Below are 26,919 nucleotides of genomic sequence, written 5' to 3'. Positions count from 1 at the left end.
CCCACCAGCAGAATAGTGAGTGCAGCTCTGGAGTATAATACAGGATGTAACTCCAGATCAGTAATGTAATGTATGTACACAGTGACCCCACCAGCAGAATAGTGAGTGCAGCTCTGGAGTATAATACAGGATCAGTAATGTAATGTATATACACAGTGACCCCACCAGCAGAATAGTGAGCACAGCTCTGGAGTATAATACAGGATGGAACTCAGGATCAGTAATGTATGTACACAGTGACCCCACCAGCAGAATAGTGAGTGCAGCTCTGGAGTATAATACAGGATGGAACTCAGAATCAGTAATGTATGTACACAGTGACCCCACCAGCAGAATAGTGAGTGCAGCTCTGGAGTATAATACAGGATGTAACTCAGGATCAGTAATGTAATGTATGTACACAGTGACCCCACCAGCAGAATAGTGAGTTCAGCTCTGGGGTATAATACAGGATGTAACTCAGGATCTGTACAGGATCAGTAATGGGGGTGGGGGGTTTGCTGGGGATGAGGTCGCACCCCCTTCTCCCTCTTGCCTCCCATATATGTGAAGTCCATCAGAAAGCGTCCTGGTGGGGAGGGGGGACAAGGAGCAGCTGTTCGGGTGTGGGAGTTATAGTGTGGCCGTCGTTCCCCTCTGATAACAAGTCCCTGGAGCCGTGTGATTGGTTAATGCCACAGATAGTCATAGGATTCCCGCTGCAGGAGACCCACAATGTCCCTCTTCCCGTAGGTGTAAGAGCCCACATTGGTAGGGGCATAGATCGGCCCATGGCTGTTGCTGGATCTCACCAAGAAGTCGGCCAAGCGCTGAGTGACACACGTCGCCGTGTTACATCTCCTCTTCTCCATCTGACTCCTGTAAGATAAAGAGGATGCAGAGGTGTAATAGTCTGCAGGAAGGAGAGAGGACAGAGTGCTGTTCTGCAGAGAGGTCAGGGGTGTAATAGATACATAGTGATATATCCTGCAGACTATTAGGAGGGAGAGATTAGAGAGTAATGTTCTGCAGAGAGCTCAGAGGTGTAATAGTCTGCAGGATATATCACTATGCATCAGGAGGTAGAGAGGACAGAGTAATGTGCTGCAAATCTCTAGGGGTCAGTGATGTAATGCTCTGCAGGATATATCACTAGGTATCAGGAGATAGAGAGGGCAGAGCGATGTGCTGCAAATCTCTAGGGGTCAGTGGACCAATGCTCTGCAGGATATATCACTATGTATCAGGAAGTAGAGGAGACAGAGCGATGTTCTGCAGAGGTCAGAGGTGTAATAGTCTCTGCATGATCTATCACTATGTATCTTTCAGGAGGAAAGAGGGCAGAGCGATGTACTGCAGATCTCTAGGGGTTAGTGGTGCAATGCTCTGCAGGATATATCACTATGTAGCAGGAGGTAGAGAGGGCAGAGCGATGTTCTGCAGAGGTCATTGGTGTAATAGTCTGCAGGATATATCACTATGTATCTATTAGGAGGGAGAGATTAGAAAGTAATGTTCTGCAGAGAGCTCAGAGGTGTAATAGTCTGCAGGATATATCACTATGCATCAGGAGGTAGAGGGGACAGAGTGATGTGCTGCAAATCTCTAGGGGTCATTGATGTAATGATGTAATGCTCTGCTGGATATGTCACTATGTATCAGGAGATAGAGAGGGCAGAGCGATGTGCTGCAAATCTTTAGGGGTCAGTGGACCAATGCTCTTCCGGATATATCACTATGTATCAGGAAGTAGAGGAGACAGAGCGATGTTCTGCAAAGGTCAGGGGTGTAATAGTCTGCAGGATATATCACTATGAATGTGTCAGGAGGTCAGTTCTCCTGTATCCCCCCCCCTCACCTCTTTGTCCGGTTCCTCTCCAGCGGGGGGCGGTGGATGCTCGGGGGCAGGTCCCTGTGTCCGTTCTGCGGGGTCACCGTCCATCCCCTCTCTGAGGTCTCATAAGAGTTCAGTCTAGTGAAGAAAGAAGCTGTAATAGCCTAAGATCCGGGGCAAGTATAGAGTGCAAGCTCTTCAGAATAGTGAGCCCCGTGTGTGTGTGTGTGTGTGTGGGGGGGTAACACTCACCTGTGGGTGGGGGCCGCTTCCAGACAGCTGAGGGCCACAGCCAGGACCAGGAGGAGGCTCAGACCCAGGCGGCTCATTGTCATCTGGGAGAAACTGGGGAGAAAAAGAATGGAGATTATAGCAGCAGAGCCAGTAAGAGGGGGAACCCCAAAAGCCATGATGTCACATGAGCCCCTCATCCATGTGTAGTGTCCCAGTACAGGGGCCACACCAAGAGCTGGGAGCTGGGATTCCCTCTCCAGCCACTAGGTGTCTCACTGCCCTGTGCACAGCTGTAGAGATGATTCCTGATGCCTCCGCTGTGGCACTCTTTTTGCACTGGGACCAGTTACCTACTGGGGGCTTTTATATTGCACCTAAGGTTTTCCATGTAACAGTTGGATGAGGGGCTTTCACACGTACGGACAGGGAAGGGAGGTAATGGAGTCGTCCTGCGCCCGGCGTGATGTGGTATGATGATGCCAGCAGGGGAAACTGATTCTCTCTCATTACCGTGCCACCACCACCGCCATTCAAAGAGTTTCCCGCTGCCGAATAATACAGACACATCACACCGGGCGCGGAACCAACCCGTCACTACCCTGTCTGTAAGCTCCTCAAAATACGTGTGAAAACCCTGTGTGTGCCCGGCAGAGGAGGATGGAACCCTGCGTGTGCCAGGCGGAGGAGGATGGAACCCTGCGTGTGCCAGGCAGAGGAGGATAGAACCCTGCATGTGCCAGGCCGAGGAGGATGGAACCCTGCGTGTGCCAGGCAGAGGAGGATAGAACCCTGCGTGTGCCAGGCGGAGGAGGATAGAACCCTGTGTGTGCCAGGCCGAGGAGGATGGAACCCTGCGTGTGCCAGGCGCAGGAGGATGGAACCCTGCATGTGCCAGGTGGAGGAGGAGGATGGAACCCTGTGTGTGCCAGGCGGAGGAGGATGGAACCCTGTGTGTGCCAGGCGGAGGAGGATGGAACCCTGTGTGTGCCCGGCAGAGGAGGAGGATAGAACCCTGTGTGTGCCCAGCAGAGGAGGAGGATAGAACCCTGTGTGTGCCAGGTGGAGGAGGAGGATAGAACCCTGCGTGTGCCAGGCGGAGGAGGATGGAACCCTGTGTGTGCCAGGCGGAGGAGGATAGAACTCTGTGTGTGCCAGGCGGAGGAGGATGGAACCCTGTGTGTGCCAGGCGGAGGAGGATGGAACCCTGCCTGTGCCCGGCAGAGGAGAATAGAACCCCGTGTGTGCCAGGCGGAGGAGGATAGAACCCTGCGTATGCCAGGCGGAGGAGGATAGAACCCTACGTGTGCCAGGTGGAGGAGGAAAGAACCCTGCGTGTGCCAGGTGGAGGAGGAAAGAACCCTGCGTGTGCCCAGCAGAGGAGGAGGATAGAACCCTGCGTGTGCCAGGAGGAGGATAGAACCTTGCGTGTGCCAGGCAGAAGAGGATAGAACCCTGTGTGTGCCCAGCAGAGGAGGATAGAACCCTGTGTGTGCCAGGCGGATGAGGATGGAACCCTGCGTATGCCAGGCGGAGGAGGATAGAACCTTGCGTGTGCCAGGCGGAGGAGGATAGAACCCTGCGTGTGCCAGGCGGAGGAGGATAGAACCTTGCGTGTGCCAGGCGGAGGAGGATAGAACCCTGTGTGTGCCAGGAGGAGGAGGATAGAACCTTGCGTGTGCCAGGTGGAGGAGGATAGAACCCTGTGTGTGCCAGGCGGAGGAGGATAGAACCCTGTGTGTGCCAGGCGGAGGAGGATAGAACCCTGTGTGTGCCCAGCAGAGGAGGAGGATAGAACCCTGTGTGTGCCAGGCGGAGGAGGATAGAACCCTGCGTGTGCCCAGCAGAGGAGGAGGATAGAACCCTGCGTGTGCCAGTCGGAGGAGCATAGAACCCTGCGTGTGCCAGGCGGAGGAGGATAGAACCCTGCGTGTGCCCAGCAGAGGAGGATAGAACCCTGCGTGTGCCAGGCGGAGGAGCATAGAACCCTGCGTGTGCCCAGCAGAGGAGGATAGAACCCTGTGTGTAACCGGCAGAGGATGATATAACCCTGCGCATGCCAGGCGGAGGAGGATAGAACCCTGCGGGTGCCAGGCGGTGGAGGATAGAACCCTGTGTGCGCCAGGAAGATGTGGATGGAACCCTGCGTGTGCCAGGCGGAGGAGGATAGAACCCTGTGTGTAACCGGCAGAGGAGGATGGAACCCTGCGTGTGCCAGGTGGAGGAGGATAGAACCCTGCGTGTGCCAGGCGGAGGAGGATAGAACCCTGCATGTGCCTGGCAGAGGAGGATAGAACCCTGCGTGTGCCAGGAAGATGTGGGTAGAACCCTGCGTGTGCCAGGCGGAGGAGGATAGAACCCTGTGTGTGCCAGGCGGAGGAGGATAGAACCCTGCATGTGCCTGGCAGAGGAGGATAGAACCCTGCGTGTGCCAGGCGGAGGAGGATAGAACCCTGTGTGTGCCAGGCGGAGGAGGATAGAACCCTGTGTGTGCCAGGCGGAGGAGGATAGAACCCTGCATGTGCCTGGCAGAGGAGGATAGAACCCTGCGTGTGCCAGGCGGAGGAGGATAGAACCCTGTGTGTGCCAGGCGGAGGAGGATAGAACCCTGTGTGTAACCGGCAGAGGATTAACCTCTTAGTGCCCGGCGCTGACCCTGGCATCTAACAGACTGAAGTGAAGTTTTACCCTACATTGTGCAGATTAATCCTTAACCCTGAAGGTACCAGGCAGCGGCAGATATTAACCCTTTAGAGCCATGTGTGGTGGAGATGTAGGACCCTCTAGGTGTAGAGAGACAGAGAGGACTCACCCGGGTGCTGGATCCTGGGAGGCTGAGAGTAGGAGCGAGACGCCTGTCATCTAGGGAAGTGCTGCTCCTCACCGCCTGTCAGCTCTTATACCCCCTCACACCTGGCTGATAGCTGACGTCACCAGCACACACTGCCACTCGCTGTCACACTGATGGGACTGTGACACCCAGCACACGGGAGAGGAGAGGGGACCCCCAACAGACAGGAGAGGGGACCCCCAACAGACAGGGGAGGGGACCCCCAACAGACAGGAGAGGGGACCTCCAACACAGCAGAGGAGAGGGGACCCCCAACAGACAGGAGAGGAGAGGGGACCTCCAACAGACAGGAGAGGAGACCCCCAACACTGCAGAGGAGAGGGGACCCCCAACAGACAGGAGAGGGGACCCCCAACAGACAGGAGAGGAGAGGGGACCCCCAACAGACAGGAGAGGAGAGGGGACCCCCAACACAGCAGAGGAGAGGGGACCCCCAACACAGCAGAGGAGAGGGGACCCCAACAGACAGGAGAGGGGACCCCCAACAGACAGGAGAGGGGACCCCCCAACAGACAGGAGAGGGGACCCCCAACAGACAGGAGAGGAGAGGGGACCCCCAACAGATAGGAGAGGGGACCCCCAACAGACAGGAGAGGGGAGGGGACCCCCAACATACAGCAGAGGAGAGGGGACCCCCAACATACAGCAGAGGAGAGGGGACCCCCAACAGACAGGAGAGGAGAGGGGACCCCCAACAGACAGGAGAGGAGAGGGGACCCCCAACAGACAGGAGAGGAGAGGGGACCCCCAACAGACAGGAGAGGAGAGTAGACCCCAGACATACAGGAGAGGGGACCCCCAACAGACAGGAGAGGAGAGGGGACCTCCAACAGACAGGAGAGGGGAGGGGACCCCCAACAGACAGGAGAGGAGAGGGGACCCCCAACAGACAGGAGAGGAGAGGGGACCCCCAACAGACAGGAGAGGAGAGGGGACCCCCAACAGACAGGAGAGGGGAGGGGACCCCCAACAGACAGGAGAGGGGAGGGGACCCCCAACAGACAGGAGAGGAGAGGGGACCCCCAACAGACAGGAGAGGGGACCCCAACACAGCAGAGGAGAGGGGACCCCCAACAGACAGGAGAGGAGAGGGGACCCCCAACAGACAGGAGAGGGGACCCCCCAACAGACAGGAGAGGGGACCCCCAACAGACAGGAGAGGAGAGGGGACCCCCAACAGATAGGAGAGGGGACCCCCAACAGACAGGAGAGGGGAGGGGACCCCCAACATACAGCAGAGGAGAGGGGACCCCCAACATACAGCAGAGGAGAGGGGACCCCCAACAGACAGGAGAGGAGAGGGGACCCCCAACAGACAGGAGAGGAGAGGGGACCCCCAACAGACAGGAGAGGAGAGGGGACCCCCAACAGACAGGAGAGGAGAGTAGACCCCAGACATACAGGAGAGGGGAGGGGACCCCCAACAGACAGGAGAGGGGAGGGGACCCCCAACAGACAGGAGAGGAGAGGGGACCCCCAACAGACAGGAGAGGAGAGGGGACCCCCAACATACAGGAGAGGAGAGGGGACCCCCAACAGACAGGAGAGGAGAGGGGACCCCCAACAGACAGGAGAGGAGAGGGGACCCCCAACAGACAGGAGAGGAGAGGGGACCCCCAACAGACAGGAGAGGGGACCCCCAACAGACAGGGGAGGGGACCCCCAACAGACAGGGGAGGGGACCCCCAACAGACAGGAGAGGGGACCCCTACACAGCAGAGGAGAGGGGAGGGGACCCCCAACAGACAGGAGAGGAGAGGGGACCCCCAACAGACAGGAGAGGAGAGGGGACCCCCAACAGACAGGAGAGGAGAGGGGACCCCCAACAGACAGGGGAGGAGAGGGGACCTCCAACAGACAGGAGAGGGGACCCCAACACAGCAGAGGAGAGGGGACCCCCAACACAGCAGAGAGGGGACCCCCAACATACAGGAGAGGGGACCCCCAACAGACAGGAGAGGGGACCCCCAACACAGCAGAGGAGAGGGGACCCCAACATACAGCAGAGGAGAGGGGACCCCCAACAGACAGGAGAGGGGACCCCCAACACAGCAGAGGAGAGGGGACCCCCAACAGACAGGAGAGGGGAGGGGACCCCCAACAGACAGGAGAGGAGAGGGGACCCCTGACAGACAGGAGAGGAGAGGGGACCCCCAACAGACAGGAGAGGGGAGGGGACCCCCAACAGACAGGAGAGGGGAGGGGACCCCCAACAGACAGGAGAGGAGAGGGGACCCCAACATACAGCAGAGGAGAGGGGACCCCCAACAGACAGGAGAGGGGACCCCCAACACAGCAGAGGAGAGGGGACCCCCAACAGACAGGAGAGGGGAGGGGACCCCCAACAGACAGGAGAGGAGAGGGGACCCCTGACAGACAGGAGAGGAGAGGGGACCCCCAACAGACAGGAGAGGGGAGGGGACCCCCAACAGACAGGAGAGGGGAGGGGACCCCCAACAGACAGGAGAGGAGAGGGGACCCCCAACATACAGGAGAGGAGAGGGGACCCCCAACATACAGGAGAGGAGAGGGGACCCCCAACAGACAGGAGAGGAGAGGGGACCCCCAACATACAGGAGAGGGGACCCCCAACAGACAGGAGAGGAGAGGGGACCCCCAACAGACAGGAGAGGAGAGGGGACCCCCAACAGACAGGGGAGGGGACCCCCAACAGACAGGGGAGGGGACCTCCAACAGACAGGAGAGGAGAGGGGACCCCCAACATACAGGAGAGGAGAGGGGACCCCCAACATACAGGAGAGAAGAGGGGACCCCCAACATACAGGAGAGGAGAGGGGACCCCCAACAGACAGGAGAGCAGAGGGGACCCCTAGTATCCAGGAGAGGGGAGGGGACCCTAGTACCCAGCAGAGGAGACCCCCAATAGACAGGAGAGGAGAGGGGACCGCCAACAGACAGGGGAGGGGACCCCCAACAGACAGGAAAGGAGAGGGGACCCCCAACATACAGGAGAGGAGATGGGACCCCTAACACCCAGGATAGAAAAGGCCCCAACACCCAGGATAGAGGAGACCCCCAACAACCAGGAGAGGGGAGCCCTAACACCCAGCATCCGGGACCCCTGACACCCAGAATAGAAGAGTAAAAGAAACCCCCAGAATAAAAGAAACCCCCAAGCAAGAGCAGAAACAAAAAGAAACCAGAAACAAGAACAGCATCTTGAAGAGAACCAAGAACAACATTGGTAACAGGACCGAGGTCACCACTGGGAACAGGACCGAGGTCACCACTGGGAACAGGACAAAGGTCACCACTGGGAACAGGACCGAAGTCACCACTGGGAACAGGACAAAGGTCACCACTGGGAACAGGACAAAGGTCACCACTGGGAACAGGACCAAGGTCGCCACTGGGAACAGGACCGAGGTCACCACTGGGAACAGGACAAAGGTCACCACTGGGAACAGGACCGAGGTCACCACTGGGAACAGGACCGAGGTCACCACTGGGAACAGGACAAAGGTCACCACTGGGAACAGGACAAAGGTCGCCACTGGGAACAGGACCAAGGTCGCCACTGGGAACAGGACCAAGGTCGCCACTGGGAACAGGACCAAGGTCGCCACTGGGAACAGGACCAAGGTCGCCACTGGGAACAGGACCAAGGTCGCCACTGGGAACAGGACCAAGGTCGCCACTGGGAACAGGACCAAGGTCGCCACTGGGAACAGGACCAAGGATGCCACTGGGAACAGCATCGAGGTCACCACTGGGAACAGGACCAAGGATGCCACTGGGAACAGGACCAAGGTCACCACTGGGAACAGGACCAAGGTCGCCACTGAGAACAGGACCAAGGTCGCCACTGGGAACAGGACCAAGGATGCCACTGGGAACAGGACCAAGGTCACCACTGGGAACAGGACCAAGGTCACCACTGTGGAACTCTTAAGAGAGGTTCTTTGTGGCTTTGGGACAAATAAATGACGACCCAAATTGAGCAGCATGGGGGCTGAGACCCGTCTCTTATCTATCAACCCGTCTCTTATCTATCGACCTGTTTCTTATCTATCCAGCAAGGTCTCCGCTCAGCAGAGGAATATTGTTCAGAATTCCGCCAGTGGTGCGTGGTGACAAGTTGGCCAGACTCTCCTCTTAAGGCTACATTCACACATCCGTTGTTCTAGAAATTATGGTACACATAGAACCCATGGTATTCAAAAGCCCCATTCACACGTCTGTACTGTAATGGGGACCGCATTTTGCGGCCCGGATCGCTAGGGTAATGATTAGAGATGAGCGAACCGCGTTCGGGTTCGAGTCCATCCGAACCCGAACATTCGGCAGTTGATTAGCTGGGACTGCTGAACTTGGATAAAGCTCTAAGGTTGTCTGGAAAACATGGATACAGCCAATGACTATAACCATGTTCCACATAGCCTTAGGGCTTTATCCAAGTTCAGCAGCCACCGCTAATCACATGCCGAAGGTTCGGGATCGGATGGACTCCAGCTGCTCCAGGGTCGCTCATCTCTAATAATGATGTGTGAATGTAATGCTCCGTGAAGCACGGAGCACTACAGATGCACATTCATAGTGCGGTCTGCGGGTCTGCACTACGGGTGTGTGAATATAGCCTAAGACTCTTTTTCCTTCAAGGACTCTCAGATGCAATTAAAGATGCCATGGTTAGTCACTCCAGACACCCTCAGTGACTTCATGACATTAGCTGTGTCTAGTGACAGGAGATTCAGAGAGTGATGCCGGGGGAAGCAGGGGGTGACTACTGTTCTCTCTTAGTCTAGTCTGTCTATTCTTTTCAAGGGGGCCATGTCCTTGCTTCCTCAACAGTCCACAAGTGAAGAACCTATGTTGTTGGGGGCCACTTCAGAGGCCGCCAGGAGGAAGAATTGTCTGGAGAACGTCCTATGTCTGTGCTGTGAGAAACAAGTTCACTTTGTGAGAGATTGTCCATCCAAGCCTAACCAGTAGGCGGGAAACGCCAGGGCCTGAGTGATGTCCAGGAGGGCCACGCAGGCACACAGGTACCTCCTACTCTTATTGATAGCTTCCGCTACCTGTTACTCTGGTTGCTGGTGATAATTCCCTTGCGTGTAGGACCATGGAGGACTCTAAGGCTGCTTTGAGTTTTATTTGCACTTCTGTAGCTCCGTCTTGGCGTTAGAGTTAATCCCCCTGTGTTCTTCCTTTTCTGTTTCGGGTGCTGATTTTACCCCCTTGACTGGAAAATTAAGTTTCACACCCTGGAAGGGACCAGGGCCGGTTTTAGACTAAATGTGGCCCTGGGCAAAGTTAAAGGTGGGGCCCCAAATGCTGAAATATTGTAGCAGCAATTTAAGGTTCCCATACACTTGTTGGTGGTACCTGCTGCTCGTGGTGGGTTCGGCCATCAGTGTAAGGTGAATGGGGCTCTTTGTACAGTCCTCTGACATGATATCAGTGGACATATGGGGTTGGGCTTGATGGAAAATCAACATCCAACCTCTTTGTTCTCAGAGAGACAAGCCGTCATCAGATCTGTCTGGTATGGCTTACCCCTCCTATAGAGAACACAGAAACGCTCAGCTGTGCCGAACATTCCTGTGTATGGGGAGGACAGGGCCAGATGAGATTTTATATATATATATATATATATATATATATATATATATATATCTCATTAGTGATGTGTGTGCAGCCCTTGCTGTATATAGTGAACAATGAAGATATATACTAGCTGATCACATTCCCCGGTGTCCTCAGGCCTTGTCTGTGGGATCCCCCAGTCCCAGCTCTCACTTCTGGTCCTCTCTCTGAGGTGACAGGCCGTTCAGCCAATCACTGGCCGTAACAAACAGACAAGGCCTGAGGACACCGGGGAACGTGATCAGGTAAGTACCAGCTTTATTATGTTATACGCACAATCAGCAGACAATGATTTCTACACTTGCCAAAAGACAATGATCATTTGATTACAGTTGTCTCTATATACACAGAGCGATATCGGCCAGGTTAGGACAATTTTTGCTCTGTATATTAGGGCCCTTAGTCACATTGAGTCAATTCAGAAGGTTACATGCCGGGACTGCCGCTACATGCCGGGACTGCCGCCACATGCCGGGACTGCCGCCACATGCCGGGACTGCCGCCACATGCCGGGACTGCCGCCACATGCCGGGACTGCCGCCACATGTCGGGACCGCCGCTACATGCCGGGACTGCCGCTACATGTCAGCACCGCCGCTAGTGGTGTAAACACAAAAACTATTTATATGCATTGTTTTAAAAAATAAAGTAAAAAAACACTCTATCAGGACCAAATATTACCTCCATACCATTATTGAAGAAAACTTTACTATATATAGGCCAATATTACCACCATAAAGTGACCGCCCCATAATGACAGTATATACACTATATACAGACCAATATTACCACCATAAAGTGACCTCCCCATAATGACACTATATACACACCAATATTAGCACCACACCATGACCGCCACATGATTCTATATACACTATATACAGACCAATATTACTACTATAGACTGACCATCACATAATGACTCTGTATACACTATATACAGACTAATATTACTGCCATAGTGACCACCACATAATAACTCTATATACACTATATACAGACCAATATTACCGCCATAGACTGACCACCATATAATAACTCTATATAAAGACCAATATTACCGCCACAGACTGACCACCACATAATAACTCTATATACACTATATACAGACTAATATTACCGCCATAGACTGACCACCGCATAATGACTCTGTATACACTATATACAGACTAATATTACTGCCATAGAGTGACCACCACATAATAACTCTATATACACTATATACAGACCAATATTACCGCCATAGACTGACCACCATATAATAACTCTATATAAAGACCAATATTACCGCCACAGACTGACCACCACATAATAACTCTATATACACTATATACAGACTAATATTACCGCCATAGACTGACCACCGCATAATGACTCTGTACACACTATATACAGACCAATATTACCGCCATAGACTGACCACTGCATAATGACTCTGTACACACTATATACAGACCAATATTACCGCTATAGACTGACCGCCACATAATGACACTATATACAGACCAGCACACACCATGACCACCACATAATGACTCCATATATACACCATATACAGACCAATATTACTGCCATAGAGTGACCACCACATAATGACTCCATATATACACCATATACAGACCAATATTACTGCCATAGAGTGACCACCACATAATGACTCTATATACACTATATACAGACCAATATCATATGGCGGTAATAATGGTTTGTATATAGTGTGTATATAGAGTCATTATGCATTATATGGAGGTCAGATACACAATAAAATTCCCTGAGGAAGCCCGGTTGAGGCGAAACGTACGTAGGGACGGCTGTGACCCTCATAGTAAGAATGGGTGAGTGCTGATAAGACTAAGGGTTTGTGGTTTGTCTTTTTTACAATATTGCTTTAATAGTAGTTCAGTTTATTTAATCCATGGTAACAAGTATAGTGGCACTTTACTAGACAATCCCCTGTGAGGCACCCAGTGTTAATACAATTCCATATATTACTGACAACAACATAAAAATATATATATTTAAAAACAACCAAATCTTAATCCATTCATTCTAAGTGTTTTTTATATTGTTCTTATCATGTTATTAACACAATCATGGTAAATAAAATATTTTCTGTAATGATTCAGAACTTATGGCCATAATTTTATCGTGTATCTATCCTTGTGGTGGTTTTTTCTGTGTATATGGTAGAGTGACACCTAGGGCTACAGTTTAGGGCTGTACCATAATTATACGGAAGGTGATTCAGTCTCTCTACGGTGAACCTTTTTTGTATATATTATGTGGAGGTCAGTCTATGGCGGTAATATTGGTCTGTATATAGTGTATATAGAGTCATTATGTGGCGGTCACTCTATGGCGGTAATAACTCTCTATACACACTATATACAGACCAATATTACCGCCATAGACTGACCACTGCATAATGACTCTATATACACTATATACAGACCAATATTACCACCATACAGTGACCGCCACCTTATTTTTTTCTTAATAAAATACACTGTGTTGCCTTAGTGACATCATCATACACTATATATAGGAGCTGCAGCCAATCAGCGGCCTCAGTGGTCACCAGGGAATGGCTGCAGCTCCTATATACAGTCTATTCACCTCAACACTTAGTGTGTGTGTATTAGCACTGCTGACTCCATTATATATATATATATATATATATATATATATATATATATATATATATATATTATATATATATATATATATACACTAGAAAATGTACCCGGCGCTGCCCGGGTATAAAGTGTCAGTGTGTTAATTAGATTTGTTCTAAGGTGCCCAGGAGGCCAAGCTAAAGGTATTGTTTCATCTGAGTTAATCAGTGGAATTAGTGTATACCTGTAGTGCATAGTTAGAGGGGTTCTGTATACCCACAATGTATAGATTTTAGGGGTCTTGCATATCTGTAGTGCATAGTTGGGGGGGCTGTATACCTATAGTGTATAGTTGGGGGGGTCCTGTATACCTGTAGTGTGTAGTTGGGGGGGGGGCTGTATACCTGTAGTGTATAGTTGAGGGAGGTCCTGTATACCTGCAGTGTACAGTTGGTGAAGGTCCTGTATACCTGTACTTTATAGTTCGGGGGTCCTGTATACCTGTAGTATATAGTTGGTGCTGTATACCTGTAATGTATAGTTGGTGGAGGTCTTGTTTACCTGTAGTTTATAGTTTGAGGGTCCTGGATACCTGTAGTGTATAATTGGTGGAGGTGTTGTATACCTGTAATGAATAGTTTCAGGGTCCTGTATAACTATAGTATAGAGTTGGTGGAGGTCCTGTATACCTGTAGTGTATAGTTTGGGGTCCTATATACCTGTAGTATATAGCTGGTGGAGTTCCTGCATACCTGTAGTATATTTGGGTTCCTGTATACTTGTAGTATAGAGTTGGTGTAGGTCCTGTATACCTGTAGTGTATAGTTTTGAGGTCCTGTATACCTGTAGTGTATAGTTTGGGGTCCTGTATACCTGTAGTATATAGTCGGTGGAGGTCCTGTATACCTGAAGTATATAGTTGGTGGAGGTCCTGTATACCTGTAGTGTATAATTTTGGGGTCCTTTATACCTGTAGTGTAAAGTTTGGGGTCCTGTATACCTGTAGTATATAGTTTTGTGGAGGTCCCGTGCACCTGTAGTGTATAGTTTTGGGGTCCTGTATACCTGTAGTGTCCTGTATACCTGCAGGGTTGTATTTACCCGTATGGCAGTGTTATTTAGTCACAGTGTGTCGGTATTGGTCATGTCTGGTATGGCGGTGTTATCCAGTCACAGTATGGCGGTATTGGTCAGGTCTGGTGTGGCGGTGTTATCCAGTCACGGTATGGTGGTATTGGTCAGGTCTGGTATAGCGGTGTTATCCAGTCACAGTATGGCGGTATTGGTCAGGTCTGGTATAGCGGTGTTATCCAGTCACAGTATGGCGGTATTGGTCAGGTCTGGTATGGAGGTGTTATCCAGTCACAGTATGGCGGTATTGGTCAGGTCTGGTATGGAGGTGTACTATATAGATGGAGTAGGGGGTTCTGTATACATGTACTATATAGATGGAGTAGGGGGCTCTGTATACATGTACTGTATAGATGGAGTAGGGGGTCCTGTATCCATGTACTGTATAGATGGAGTAGGGGGTCCTGTATACATGTACTGTATAGATGGAGTAGGGGGTCCTGTATATACATGTACTGTATAGATGGAGTAGGGGGTCCTGTATACATGTACTGTATAGAAGGAGTAGGGGCTCCTGTATACATGTACTGTATAGATGGAGTAGGGGGCCCTGTATATACATGTACTGTATAGATGGAGTAGGGGGTCCTGTATACATGTACTGTATAGATGGAGTAGGGGGTCCTGTATACATGTACTGTATAGATGGAGTAGGGGGTCCTGTATACATGTACTGTATAGATGGAGTAGGGGGTCCTGTATACATGTACTGTATAGATGGAGTAGGGGGTCCTGTATACATGTACTGTATAGATGGAGTAGGGGGCCCTGTATATACATGTACTGTATAGATGGAGTAGGGGGCCCTGTATATATATGTACTGTATAGATGGAGTAGGGGGTCCTGTATATACATGTACTGTATAGATGGAGTAGGGGGTCCTGTATATACATGTACTGTATAGATGGAGTAGGGGGCCCTGTATATACATGTACTGTATGGATGGAGTAGGGGGTCCTGTATATACATGTCCTGTATAGATGGAGTAGGGGGTCCTGTATATACCTGTACTGTATAGATGGAGTAGGGGGTCCTGTATACATGTACTGTATAGATGGAGTAGGGGGTCCTGTATACATGTACTGTATAGATGGAGTAGGGGGTCCTGTATATACATGTACTGTATAGATGGAGTAGGGGGTCCTGTATACATGTACTGTATAGATGGAGTAGGGGGTCCTGTATACATGTACTGTATAGATGGAGTAGGGGGTCCTGTATATACATGTACTGTATAGACGGAGTAGGGGGTCCTGTATATAGATGAAGTGTATAGATGGAGTAGGGGGTCCTGTATACATGTACTGTATAGATGGAGTAGGGGGTCCTGTATACATGTACTGTATAGATGGAGTAGGGGGCCCTGTATATACATGTACTGTATAGATGGAGTAGGGGGTCCTGTATACATGTACTGTATAGATGGAGTAGGGGGCCCTGTATATACATGTACTGTATAGATGGAGTAGGGGGCCCTGTATATATATGTACTGTATAGATGGAGTAGGGGGTCCTGTATATACATGTACTGTATAGATGGAGTAGGGGGCCCTGTATATACATGTACTGTATGGATGGAGTAGGGGGTCCTGTATATACATGTCCTGTATAGATGGAGTAGGGGGTCCTGTATATACCTGTACTGTATAGATGGAGTAGGGGGTCCTGTATATACCTGTACTGTATAGATGGAGTAGGGGGGTCCTGTATATACATGTACTGTATAGATGGAGTAGGGGGTCCTGTATATACATGTACTGTATAGATGGAGTAGGGGGTCCTGTATATACATGTACTGTATAGATGGAGTAGGGGGTCCTGTATAAATGTACTGTATAGATGGAGTAGGGGGTCCTGTATACATGTACTGTATAGATGGAGTAGGGGGTCCTGTATACATGTACTGTATAGATGGAGTAGGGGGTCCTGTATATACATGTACTGTATAGATGGAGTAGGGGGCCCTATATACATGTACTGTATAGATGGAGTAGGGGGCCCTGTATATACATGTACTGTATAGATGGAGTAGGGGGTCCTGTATATACATGTACTGTACAGATGGAGTAGGGGGCCCTGTATATACATGTACTGTATAGATGGAGTAGGGGGTCCTGTATATACATGTACTGTATAGATGGAGTAGGGGGCCCTGTATATACATGTACTGTATAGATGGAGTAGGGCGTCCTGTATATACATGTACTGTACAGATGGAGTAGGGGGCCCTGTATATACATGTACTGTATAGATGGAGTAGGGGGTCCTGTATACATGTACTGTATAGATGGAGTAGGGGGTCCTGTATACATGTACTGTATAGATGGAGTAGGGGGTCCTGTATACATGTACTGTATAGATGGAGTAGGGGGCCCTGTATACCTGTACTGTATAGATGGAGTAGGGGGTCCTGTATACATGTACTGTATAGATGGAGTAGGGGGTCCTGTATATACATGTACTGTATAGTTGGAGTAGGGGGTCCTGTATATACATGTACTGTATAGATGGAGTAGGGGGTCCTGTATATACATGTACTGTATAGATGGAGTAGGGGGCCCTGTATATACATGTACTGTATAGATGGAGTAGGGGGCCCTGTATATATATGTACTGTATAGATGGAGTAGGGGGTCCTGTATATACATGTACTGTATAGATGGAGTAGGGGGCCCTGTATATACATGTACTGTATGGATGGAGTAGGGGGTCCTGTATATACATGTCCTGTATAGATGGAGTAGGGGGTCCTGTATATACCTGTACTGTATAGATGGAGTAGGGGGGTCCTGTATATACCTGTACTGTATAGATGGAGTAGGGGGGTCCTGTATATACATGTACTGTATAGATGGAGTAGGGGGTCCTGTATATACATGTACTGTATAGATGGAGTAGGGGGTCCTGTATATACATGTACTGTATAGATGGAGTAGGGGGTCCTGTATAAATGTACTGTATAGATGGAGTAGGGGGTCCTGTATACATGTACTGTATAGATGGAGTAGGGGGTCCTGTATACATGTACTGTATAGATGGAGTAGGGGGTCCTGTATATACATGTACTGTATAGATGGAGTAGGGGGCCCTATATACATGTACTGTATAGATGGAGTAGGGGGCCCTGTATATACATGTACTGTATAGATGGAGTAGGGGGTCCTGTATATACATGTACTGTACAGATGGAGTAGGGGGCCCTGTATATACATGTACTGTATAAATGGAGTAGGGGGTCCTGTATATACATGTACTGTATAGATGGAGTAGGGGGCCCTATATATACATGTACTGTATAGATGGAGTAGGGCGTCCTGTATATACATGTACTGTATAGATAGAGTAGGGGGCCCTGTATATACATGTACTGTATAGATGGAGTAGGGGGTCCTGTATACATGTACTGTATAGATGGAGTAGGGGGTCCTGTATACATGTACTGTATAGATGGAGTAGGGGGTCCTGTATACATGTACTGTATAGATGGAGTAGGGGGCCCTGTATACCTGTACTGTATAGATGGAGTAGGGGGTCCTGTATACATGTACTGTATAGATGGAGTAGGGGGTCCTGTATATACATGTACTGTATAGTTGGAGTAGGGGGTCCTGTATATACATGTACTGTATAGATGGAGTAGGGGGTCCTGTATATACATGTCCTGTATAGATGGAGTAGGGGGTCCTGTATACATGTACTGTATAGATGGAGTAGGGGGTCCTGTATACATGTACTGTATAGATGGAGTAGGGGGCCCTGTATACCTGTACTGTATAGATGGAGTAGGGGGTCCTGTATACATGTACTGTATAGATGGAGTAGGGGGTCCTGTATATACATGTACTGTATAGATGGAGTAGGGGGTCCTGTATACATGTACTGTATAGATGGAGTAGGGGGTCCTGTATACATGTACTGTATAGATGGAGTAGGGGGTCCTGTATATACATGTACTGTATAGACGGAGTAGGGGGTCCTGTATATAGATGAAGTGTATAGATGGAGTAGGGGGTCCTGTATACATGTACTGTATAGATGGAGTAGGGGGTCCTGTATACATGTACTGTATAGATGGAGTAGGGGGCCCTGTATATACATGTACTGTATAGATGGAGTAGGGGGTCCTGTATACATGTACTGTATAGATGGAGTAGGGGGCCCTGTATATACATGTACTGTATAGATGGAGTAGGGGGCCCTGTATATATATGTACTGTATAGATGGAGTAGGGGGTCCTGTATATACATGTACTGTATAGATGGAGTAGGGGGCCCTGTATATACATGTACTGTATGGATGGAGTAGGGGGTCCTGTATATACATGTCCTGTATAGATGGAGTAGGGGGTCCTGTATATACCTGTACTGTATAGATGGAGTAGGGGGGTCCTGTATATACCTGTATTGTATAGATGGAGTAGGGGGGTCCTGTATATACATGTACTGTATAGATGGAGTAGGGGGTCCTGTATATACATGTACTGTATAGATGGAGTAGGGGGTCCTGTATATACATGTACTGTATAGATGGAGTAGGGGGTCCTGTATAAATGTACTGTATAGATGGAGTAGGGGGTCCTGTATACATGTACTGTATAGATGGAGTAGGGGGTCCTGTATACATGTACTGTATAGATGGAGTAGGGGGTCCTGTATATACATGTACTGTATAGATGGAGTAGGGGGCCCTATATACATGTACTGTATAGATGGAGTAGGGGGCCCTGTATATACATGTACTGTATAGATGGAGTAGGGGGTCCTGTATATACATGTACTGTACAGATGGAGTAGGGGGCCCTGTATATACATGTACTGTATAGATGGAGTAGGGGGGTCCTGTATATACATGTACTGTATAGATGGAGTAGGGGGCCCTGTATATACATGTACTGTATAGATGGAGTAGGGCGTCCTGTATATACATGTACTGTATAGATAGAGTAGGGGGCCCTGTATATACATGTACTGTATAGATGGAGTAGGGGGTCCTGTATACATGTACTGTATAGATGGAGTAGGGGGTCCTGTATACATGTACTGTATAGATGGAGTAGGGGGTCCTGTATACATGTACTGTATAGATGGAGTAGGGGGCCCTGTATACCTGTACTGTATAGATGGAGTAGGGGGTCCTGTATACATGTACTGTATAGATGGAGTAGGGGGTCCTGTATATACATGTACTGTATAGTTGGAGTAGGGGGTCCTGTATATACATGTACTGTATAGATGGAGTAGGGGGTCCTGTATATACATGTACTGTATAGATGGAGTAGGGGGCCCTGTATATACATGTACTGTATAGATGGAGTAGGGGGCCCTGTATATATATGTACTGTATAGATGGAGTAGGGGGTCCTGTATATACATGTACTGTATAGATGGAGTAGGGGGCCCTGTATATACATGTACTGTATGGATGGAGTAGGGGGTCCTGTATATACATGTCCTGTATAGATGGAGTAGGGGGTCCTGTATATACCTGTACTGTATAGATGGAGTAGGGGGGTCCTGTATATACCTGTACTGTATAGATGGAGTAGGGGGGTCCTGTATATACATGTACTGTATAGATGGAGTAGGGGGTCCTGTATATACATGTACTGTATAGATGGAGTAGGGGGTCCTGTATATACATGTACTGTATAGATGGAGTAGGGGGTCCTGTATAAATGTACTGTATAGATGGAGTAGGGGGTCCTGTATACATGTACTGTATAGATGGAGTAGGGGGTCCTGTATACATGTACTGTATAGATGGAGTAGGGGGTCCTGTATATACATGTACTGTATAGATGGAGTAGGGGGCCCTATATACATGTACTGTATAGATGGAGTAGGGGGCCCTGTATATACATGTACTGTATAGATGGAGTAGGGGGTCCTGTATATACATGTACTGTACAGATGGAGTAGGGGGCCCTGTATATACATGTACTGTATAGATGGAGTAGGGGGGTCCTGTATATACATGTACTGTATAGATGGAGTAGGGGGCCCTGTATATACATGTACTGTATAGATGGAGTAGGGCGTCCTGTATATACATGTACTGTATAGATAGAGTAGGGGGCCCTGTATATACATGTACTGTATAGATGGAGTAGGGGGTCCTGTATACATGTACTGTATAGATGGAGTAGGGGGTCCTGTATACATGTACTGTATAGATGGAGTAGGGGGTCCTGTATACATGTACTGTATAGATGGAGTAGGGGGTCCTGTATACCTGTACTGTATAGATGGAGTAGGGGGTCCTGTATACATGTACTGTATAGATGGAGTAGGGGGTCCTGTATATACATGTACTGTATAGTTGGAGTAGGGGGCCCTGTATATACATGTACTGTATAGATGGAGTAGGGGGTCCTGTATATACATGTCCTGTATAGATGGAGTAGGGGGTCCTGTATACATGTACTGTATAGATGGAGTAGGGGGTCCTGTATACATGTACTGTATAGATGGAGTAGGGGGCCCTGTATACCTGTACTGTATAGATGGAGTAGGGGGTCCTGTATACATGTACTGTATAGATGGAGTAGGGGGTCCTGTATATACATGTACTGTATAGATGGAGTAGGGGGTCCTGTATACATGTACTGTATAGATGGAGTAGGGGGTCCTGTATACATGTACTGTATAGATGGAGTAGGGGGTCCTGTATATACATGTACTGTATAGACGGAGTAGGGGGTCCTGTATATAGATGAAGTGTATAGATGGAGTAGGGGGTTCTGTATACATGTACTGTATAGATGGAGTAGGGGGTCCTGTATACATGTACTGTATAGATGGAGTAGGGGGCCCTGTATATACATGTACTGTATAGATGGAGTAGGGGGTCCTGTATACATGTACTGTATAGATGGAGTAGGGGGCCCTGTATATACATGTACTGTATAGATGGAGTAGGGGGCCCTGTATATATATGTACTGTATAGATGGAGTAGGGGGTCCTGTATATACATGTACTGTATAGATGGAGTAGGGGGCCCTGTATATACATGTACTGTATGGATGGAGTAGGGGGTCCTGTATATACATGTCCTGTATAGATGGAGTAGGGGGTCCTGTATATACCTGTACTGTATAGATGGAGTAGGGGGGTCCTGTATATACCTGTACTGTATAGATGGAGTAGGGGGGTCCTGTATATACATGTACTGTATAGATGGAGTAGGGGGTCCTGTATATACATGTACTGTATAGATGGAGTAGGGGGTCCTGTATATACATGTACTGTATAGATGGAGTAGGGGGTCCTGTATAAATGTACTGTATAGATGGAGTAGGGGGTCCTGTATACATGTACTGTATAGATGGAGTAGGGGGTCCTGTATACATGTACTGTATAGATGGAGTAGGGGGTCCTGTATATACATGTACTGTATAGATGGAGTAGGGGGCCCTATATACATGTACTGTATAGATGGAGTAGGGGGCCCTGTATATACATGTACTGTATAGATGGAGTAGGGGGTCCTGTATATACATGTACTGTACAGATGGAGTAGGGGGCCCTGTATATACATGTACTGTATAGATGGAGTAGGGGGTCCTGTATATACATGTACTGTATAGATGGAGTAGGGGGCCCTGTATATACATGTACTGTATAGATGGAGTAGGGGGTCCTGTATACATGTACTGTATAGATGGAGTAGGGGGCCCTGTATACCTGTACTGTATAGATGGAGTAGGGGGTCCTGTATACATGTACTGTATAGATGGAGTAGGGGGTCCTGTATATACATGTACTGTATAGTTGGAGTAGGGGGTCCTGTATATACATGTACTGTATAGATGGAGTAGGGGGTCCTGTATATACATGTCCTGTATAGATGGAGTAGGGGGTCCTGTATACATGTACTGTATAGATGGAGTAGGGGGTCCTGTATATACATGTACTGTATAGATGGAGTAGGGGGTCCTGTATATACATGTACTGTATAGATGGAGTAGGAGGCCCTGTATATACATGTACTGTATAGATAGAGTAGGGGGTCCTGTATATACATGTACTGTAAAGATGGAGTAGGGGGTCCTGTATACATGTACTGTATAGATGGAGTAGGGGGTCCTGTATATACATGTACTGTATAGATGTAGTAGGGGGTCCTGTATATACATGTACTGTATAGATGGAGTAGAGGGTCCTGTATATACATGTACTGTATAGATGGAGTAGGGGGTCCTGTATATACATGTACTGTATAGATGGAGTAGAGGGTCCTGTATATACATGTACTGTATAGATGGAGTAGGGGGGTCCTGTATATACATGTACTGTATAGATGGAGTAGAGGGTCCTGTATATACATGTACTGTATAGATGGAGTAGGGGGCCCTGTATATACATGTACTGTATAGATGGAGTAGGGGGTCCTGTATATACATGTACTGTATAGATGGAGTAGGGGGTCCTGTATACATGTACTGTATAGATGGAGTAGGGGGTCCTGTATACATGTACTGTATAGATGGAGTAGGGGGCCCTGTATACATGTACTGTATAGATGGAGTAGGGGGTCCTGTATATACATGTACTGTATAGATGGAGTAGGGGGTCCTGTATACATGTACTGTATAGATGGAGTAGGGTGCCCTGTATACATGTACTGTATAGATGGAATAGGGGGTCCTGTATACCTGTACTGTATAGATGGAGTAGGGAGTCCTGTATACATGTACTGTATAGATGGAATAGGGGGTCCTGTATACATGTACTGTATAGATGGAGTAGGGGCTCCTGTATATACATGTACTGTATAGATGGAGTAGGGGGTCCTGTATACCTGTACTGTATAGATGGAGTAGGGGGTCCTGTATACATGTACTGTATAGATGGAGTAGGGGGTCCTGTATACATGTACTGTATAGATGGAGTAGGGTGCCCTGTATACATGTACTGTATAGATGGAATAGGGGGTCCTGTATACCTGTACTGTATAGATGGAGTAGGGAGTCCTGTATACATGTACTGTATAGATGGAATAGGGGGTCCTGTATACATGTACTGTATAGATGGAGTAGGGGCTCTTGTATATACATGTACTGTATAGATGGAGTAGGGGGTCCTGTATACCTGTACTGTATAGATGGAGTAGGGGGTCCTGTATACATGTACTGTATAGATGGAGTAGGGGGTCCTGTATACATGTACTGTATAGATGGAGTAGGGGGCCCTGTATATACATGTACAGTATAGATGGAGTAGGGGGTCCTGTATACCTGTACTGTATAGATGGAGTAGGGAGTCCTGTATACATGTAGTGTATAGAATGAGTAGGGGCTCCTGTATACATGTACTGTATAGATGGAGTAGGGGGCCCTGTATATACATGTACAGTATAGATGGAGTAGGGGGTCCTGTATACCTGTACTGTATAGAATGAGTAGGGGTCCTGTATATACATGTACTGTATAGATGGAGTAGGGGGTCCTGTATATACATGTACTGTATAGATGGAGTAGGGGGTCCTGTATACATGTACTGTATAGATGGAGTAGGGGGTCCTGTATACATGTACTGTATAGATGGAGTAGGGGGTCCTGTATACATGTACTGTATAGATGGAGTAGGGGGTCCTGTATATATATGTACTGTATAGATGGAGTAGGGGGCCCTGTATATACCTGTACTGTATAGATGGAGTAGGGGGTCCTGTATACATGTACTGTATAGATGGAGTAGGGGGTCCTGTATATATACATGTACTGTATAGATGGAGTAGGGGGCCCTGTATACATGTACTGTATAGATGGAGTAGGGGGTCCTGTATACATGTACTGTATAGATGGAGTAGGGGGTCCTGTATACCTGTACTGTATAGATGGAGTAGGGGGTCCTGTATACATGTACTGTATAGATGGAGTAGTGGTCCTGTATATACATGTACTGTATAGATGGAGTAGGGGGCCCTGTATATACATATACTGTATAGATGGAGTAGGGGGTCCTGTATACATGTACTGTATAGATGGAGTAGGGGGCCCTGTATACCTGTACTGTATAGTTGGAGTAGGGGGTCTACCAGTTATTACTGTGGATGTTGTGAGGCAGCTTCCCTAGCAACCATTGCTCCCTGTGAAAATGAAAGCAGTAATCCTATTGGTTGCTAAGGCTCCAACTGCCGTGTCTGCTGCAGCTAATTATATCACCTGTGTGCAGTGAGGAGATTTTCCCATTCATCTCTATGGGGCGCCTCTCTTTCCCCTCCCCCTCCCCTCCTGTACATCTGGCGGGGACGGGACCTTCGCAATAACCTTCCCGGGCACCCAATGTATCTGTGGGCCAATTTTGGGGTCAAACGGTTCAGGTGTTTGGAAGTCTATAGAGGACAGACGGACAGACAGACAGAAGGACAGAAGGACAGACAGAAGGACAGACAGAAGGACAGACAGAAGGACAGACAGACAGACAGAAGGACAGACAGAAGGACAGACAGACTTTGATTTTTATGATATATATATACACACACACACACACACACACACATCCATGAAAACACATTATACAGATCCAACCCATCCAGCCCCCACACACTATACACAGGACATGTAACACACACTACAGTCATCCATCATACACACACTACATGTACAGTATACTTACCCCCTCTAACAGCATGCTGGGTGTAGTTGTCCTTGTCCATGGCAGCAGCAGCAGGAGGTTCTGCTCCTCACCCTGCAGCCCTCTCCTCTATCGTCCCGACAGCTCCACACCAGGAGGAGAGAGGAAATCACATGGTACAGAAGGGAGGGGGAGGGGAAGCTACACACTCCGGAGCCCAGCGTCCTGCAGCCTCTGTGTGACCCCCGATAGCAGCCAGAGATCAGTGACAGAGGCTGCAGGACGCTGTCTGTGCGCTCCTGCACCTAACACTCACTGTAACTGGGGCAGGGGGCCCCTGGGGGATGGGGGCCCTGGGCAACTGCCCTCTTTGCCCCCCCCCTAACGCCGGCCCTGGAAGGGACATTGGGTTGTCTTCAGCAGGAAAAGAAGCCATTTTTTATTTAAAGACTGCCTGCTGATTTGATTCTTGGTTTCCTTGGCTGGGGGGGGGGACTCATGTAGTTCTCATCTGAGTTCTGTGTTTCCCTTGATCTGTACTTTGAATAATGCTCCAGACTTGCTGGAGTTTACTACGGATTTCAGAGATGTCTTCCAGGAGGTGATCGCAGATTCTTTGCCACCCCATCGACCCTACGATTGTGCTATTGACTGGATATGGAGGGGGGTATACACTGACTGGATATGGAGGGGGGTATACACTGACTGGATATGGAGGGGGGGGGTATACACTGACTGGATATGGAGGGGGGGTATATACTGACTGGATATGGAGGGGGGTATACACTGACTGGATATGGAGGGGGGGTATACACTGACTGGATATGGAGGGGGGTATACACTGACTGGATATGGAGGAGGGGGGTATACACTGACTGGATATGGAGGGGGGTATACACTGACTGGATATGGAGGGGGGGTATACACTGACTGGATATGGAGGGGGGGGGTATACACTGACTGGATATGGAGGGGGGGTATATACTGACTGGATATGGAGGGGGGTATACACTGACTGGATATGGAGGGGGGGGGTATACACTGACTGGATATGGGGGGTATACACTGACTGGATATGGAGGGGGGTATACACTGACTGGATATGGAGGGGGGGTATACACTGACTGGATATGGAGGGGGGTATACACTGACTGGATATGGAGGGGGTATACACTGACTGGATATGGAGGAGGGGGGTATACACTGACTGGATATGGAGGGGGGTATACACTGACTGGATATGGGGGGGGTATACACTGACTGGATATGGAGGGGGTATACACTGACTGGATATGGGGGGTATACACTGACTGGATATGGAGGGGGGTATACACTGACTGGATATGGGGGGTATACACTGACTGGATATGGAGGAGGGGGTATACACTGACTGGATATGGAGGAGGGGGTATACACTGAATGGATATGGAGGGGGGTATACACTGACTGGATATGGAGGGGGGGGTATACACTGACTGGATATGGAGGGGGGTATACACTGACTGGATATGGAGGGGGGGGGTATACACTGACTGGATATGGGGGGGGGTATACACTGACTGGATATGGAGGGGGGGTATACACTGACTGGATATATAGGGGGGTATACACTGACTGGATATGGAGGGGGGGTATACACTGACTGGATATGGAGGGGGGGGTATACACTGACTGGATATGGAGGGGGGTATACACTGACTGGATATGGAGGGGGGGGTATACACTGACTGGATATGGAGGGGGTATACACTGACTGGATATGGAGGGGGTATACACTGACTGGATATGGAGGGGGTATACACTGACTGGATATGGAGGGGGTATACACTGACTGGATATGGAGGGGGGTATACACTGACTGGATATGGAGGGGGGTATACACTGACTGGATATGGAGGGGGGTATACACTGACTGGATATGGAGGGGGGTATACACTGACTGGATATGGAGGGGGTATACACTGACTGGATATGGAGGGGGGTATACACTGACTGGATATGGAGGGGGGTATACACTGACTGGATATGGAGGGGGGTATACACTGACTGGATATGGAGGGGGGGGGGGATATACACTGACTGGATATGGAG

At 49.1% G+C, this 26,919-nt stretch overlaps 1 protein-coding gene across 1 annotated transcript; it reads right to left on the bottom strand.

Moving 5' to 3' along the window:
• Positions 1-337: 337 nt before the first annotated feature.
• IAPP (islet amyloid polypeptide) lies at positions 338-24,951 on the bottom strand. The gene is made up of 4 exons (XM_069951215.1): positions 24,871-24,951; positions 2,066-2,158; positions 1,838-1,951; positions 338-858 (listed from the first exon to the last, which is right to left on the bottom strand). Exons 2-4 carry the CDS (start codon positions 2,146-2,148, stop codon positions 669-671), a joined length of 387 nt encoding a protein of 128 aa, XP_069807316.1. The 5' UTR covers positions 2,149-2,158; positions 24,871-24,951; the 3' UTR covers positions 338-668.
• Between the last annotated feature and the right edge of the window lie 1,968 nt (positions 24,952-26,919).

The sequence above is a fragment of the Dendropsophus ebraccatus genome, chromosome 1 (assembly GCF_027789765.1).
Source record: "Dendropsophus ebraccatus isolate aDenEbr1 chromosome 1, aDenEbr1.pat, whole genome shotgun sequence".
Taxonomy (NCBI): domain Eukaryota; kingdom Metazoa; phylum Chordata; class Amphibia; order Anura; family Hylidae; genus Dendropsophus; species Dendropsophus ebraccatus.
This window is presented reverse-complemented; position numbering and strand designations above follow the sequence as displayed.

Excerpts from the sequence above, each read along its gene's own strand:
- IAPP (XM_069951215.1), bottom strand. The coding sequence starts at position 2,148 with ATGACAATGAGCCGCCTGGGTCTGAGCCTCCTCCTGGTCCTGGCTGTG. Across the intron at positions 1,952-2,065 it reads GAAGCGGCCCCCACCCACAG|ACTGAACTCTTATGAGACCT; the intron begins GTGAGTGTTACC and ends TTTCTTCACTAG. Across the intron at positions 859-1,837 it reads GAGAGGAACCGGACAAAGAG|GAGTCAGATGGAGAAGAGGA; the intron begins GTGAGGGGGGGG and ends TTTATCTTACAG.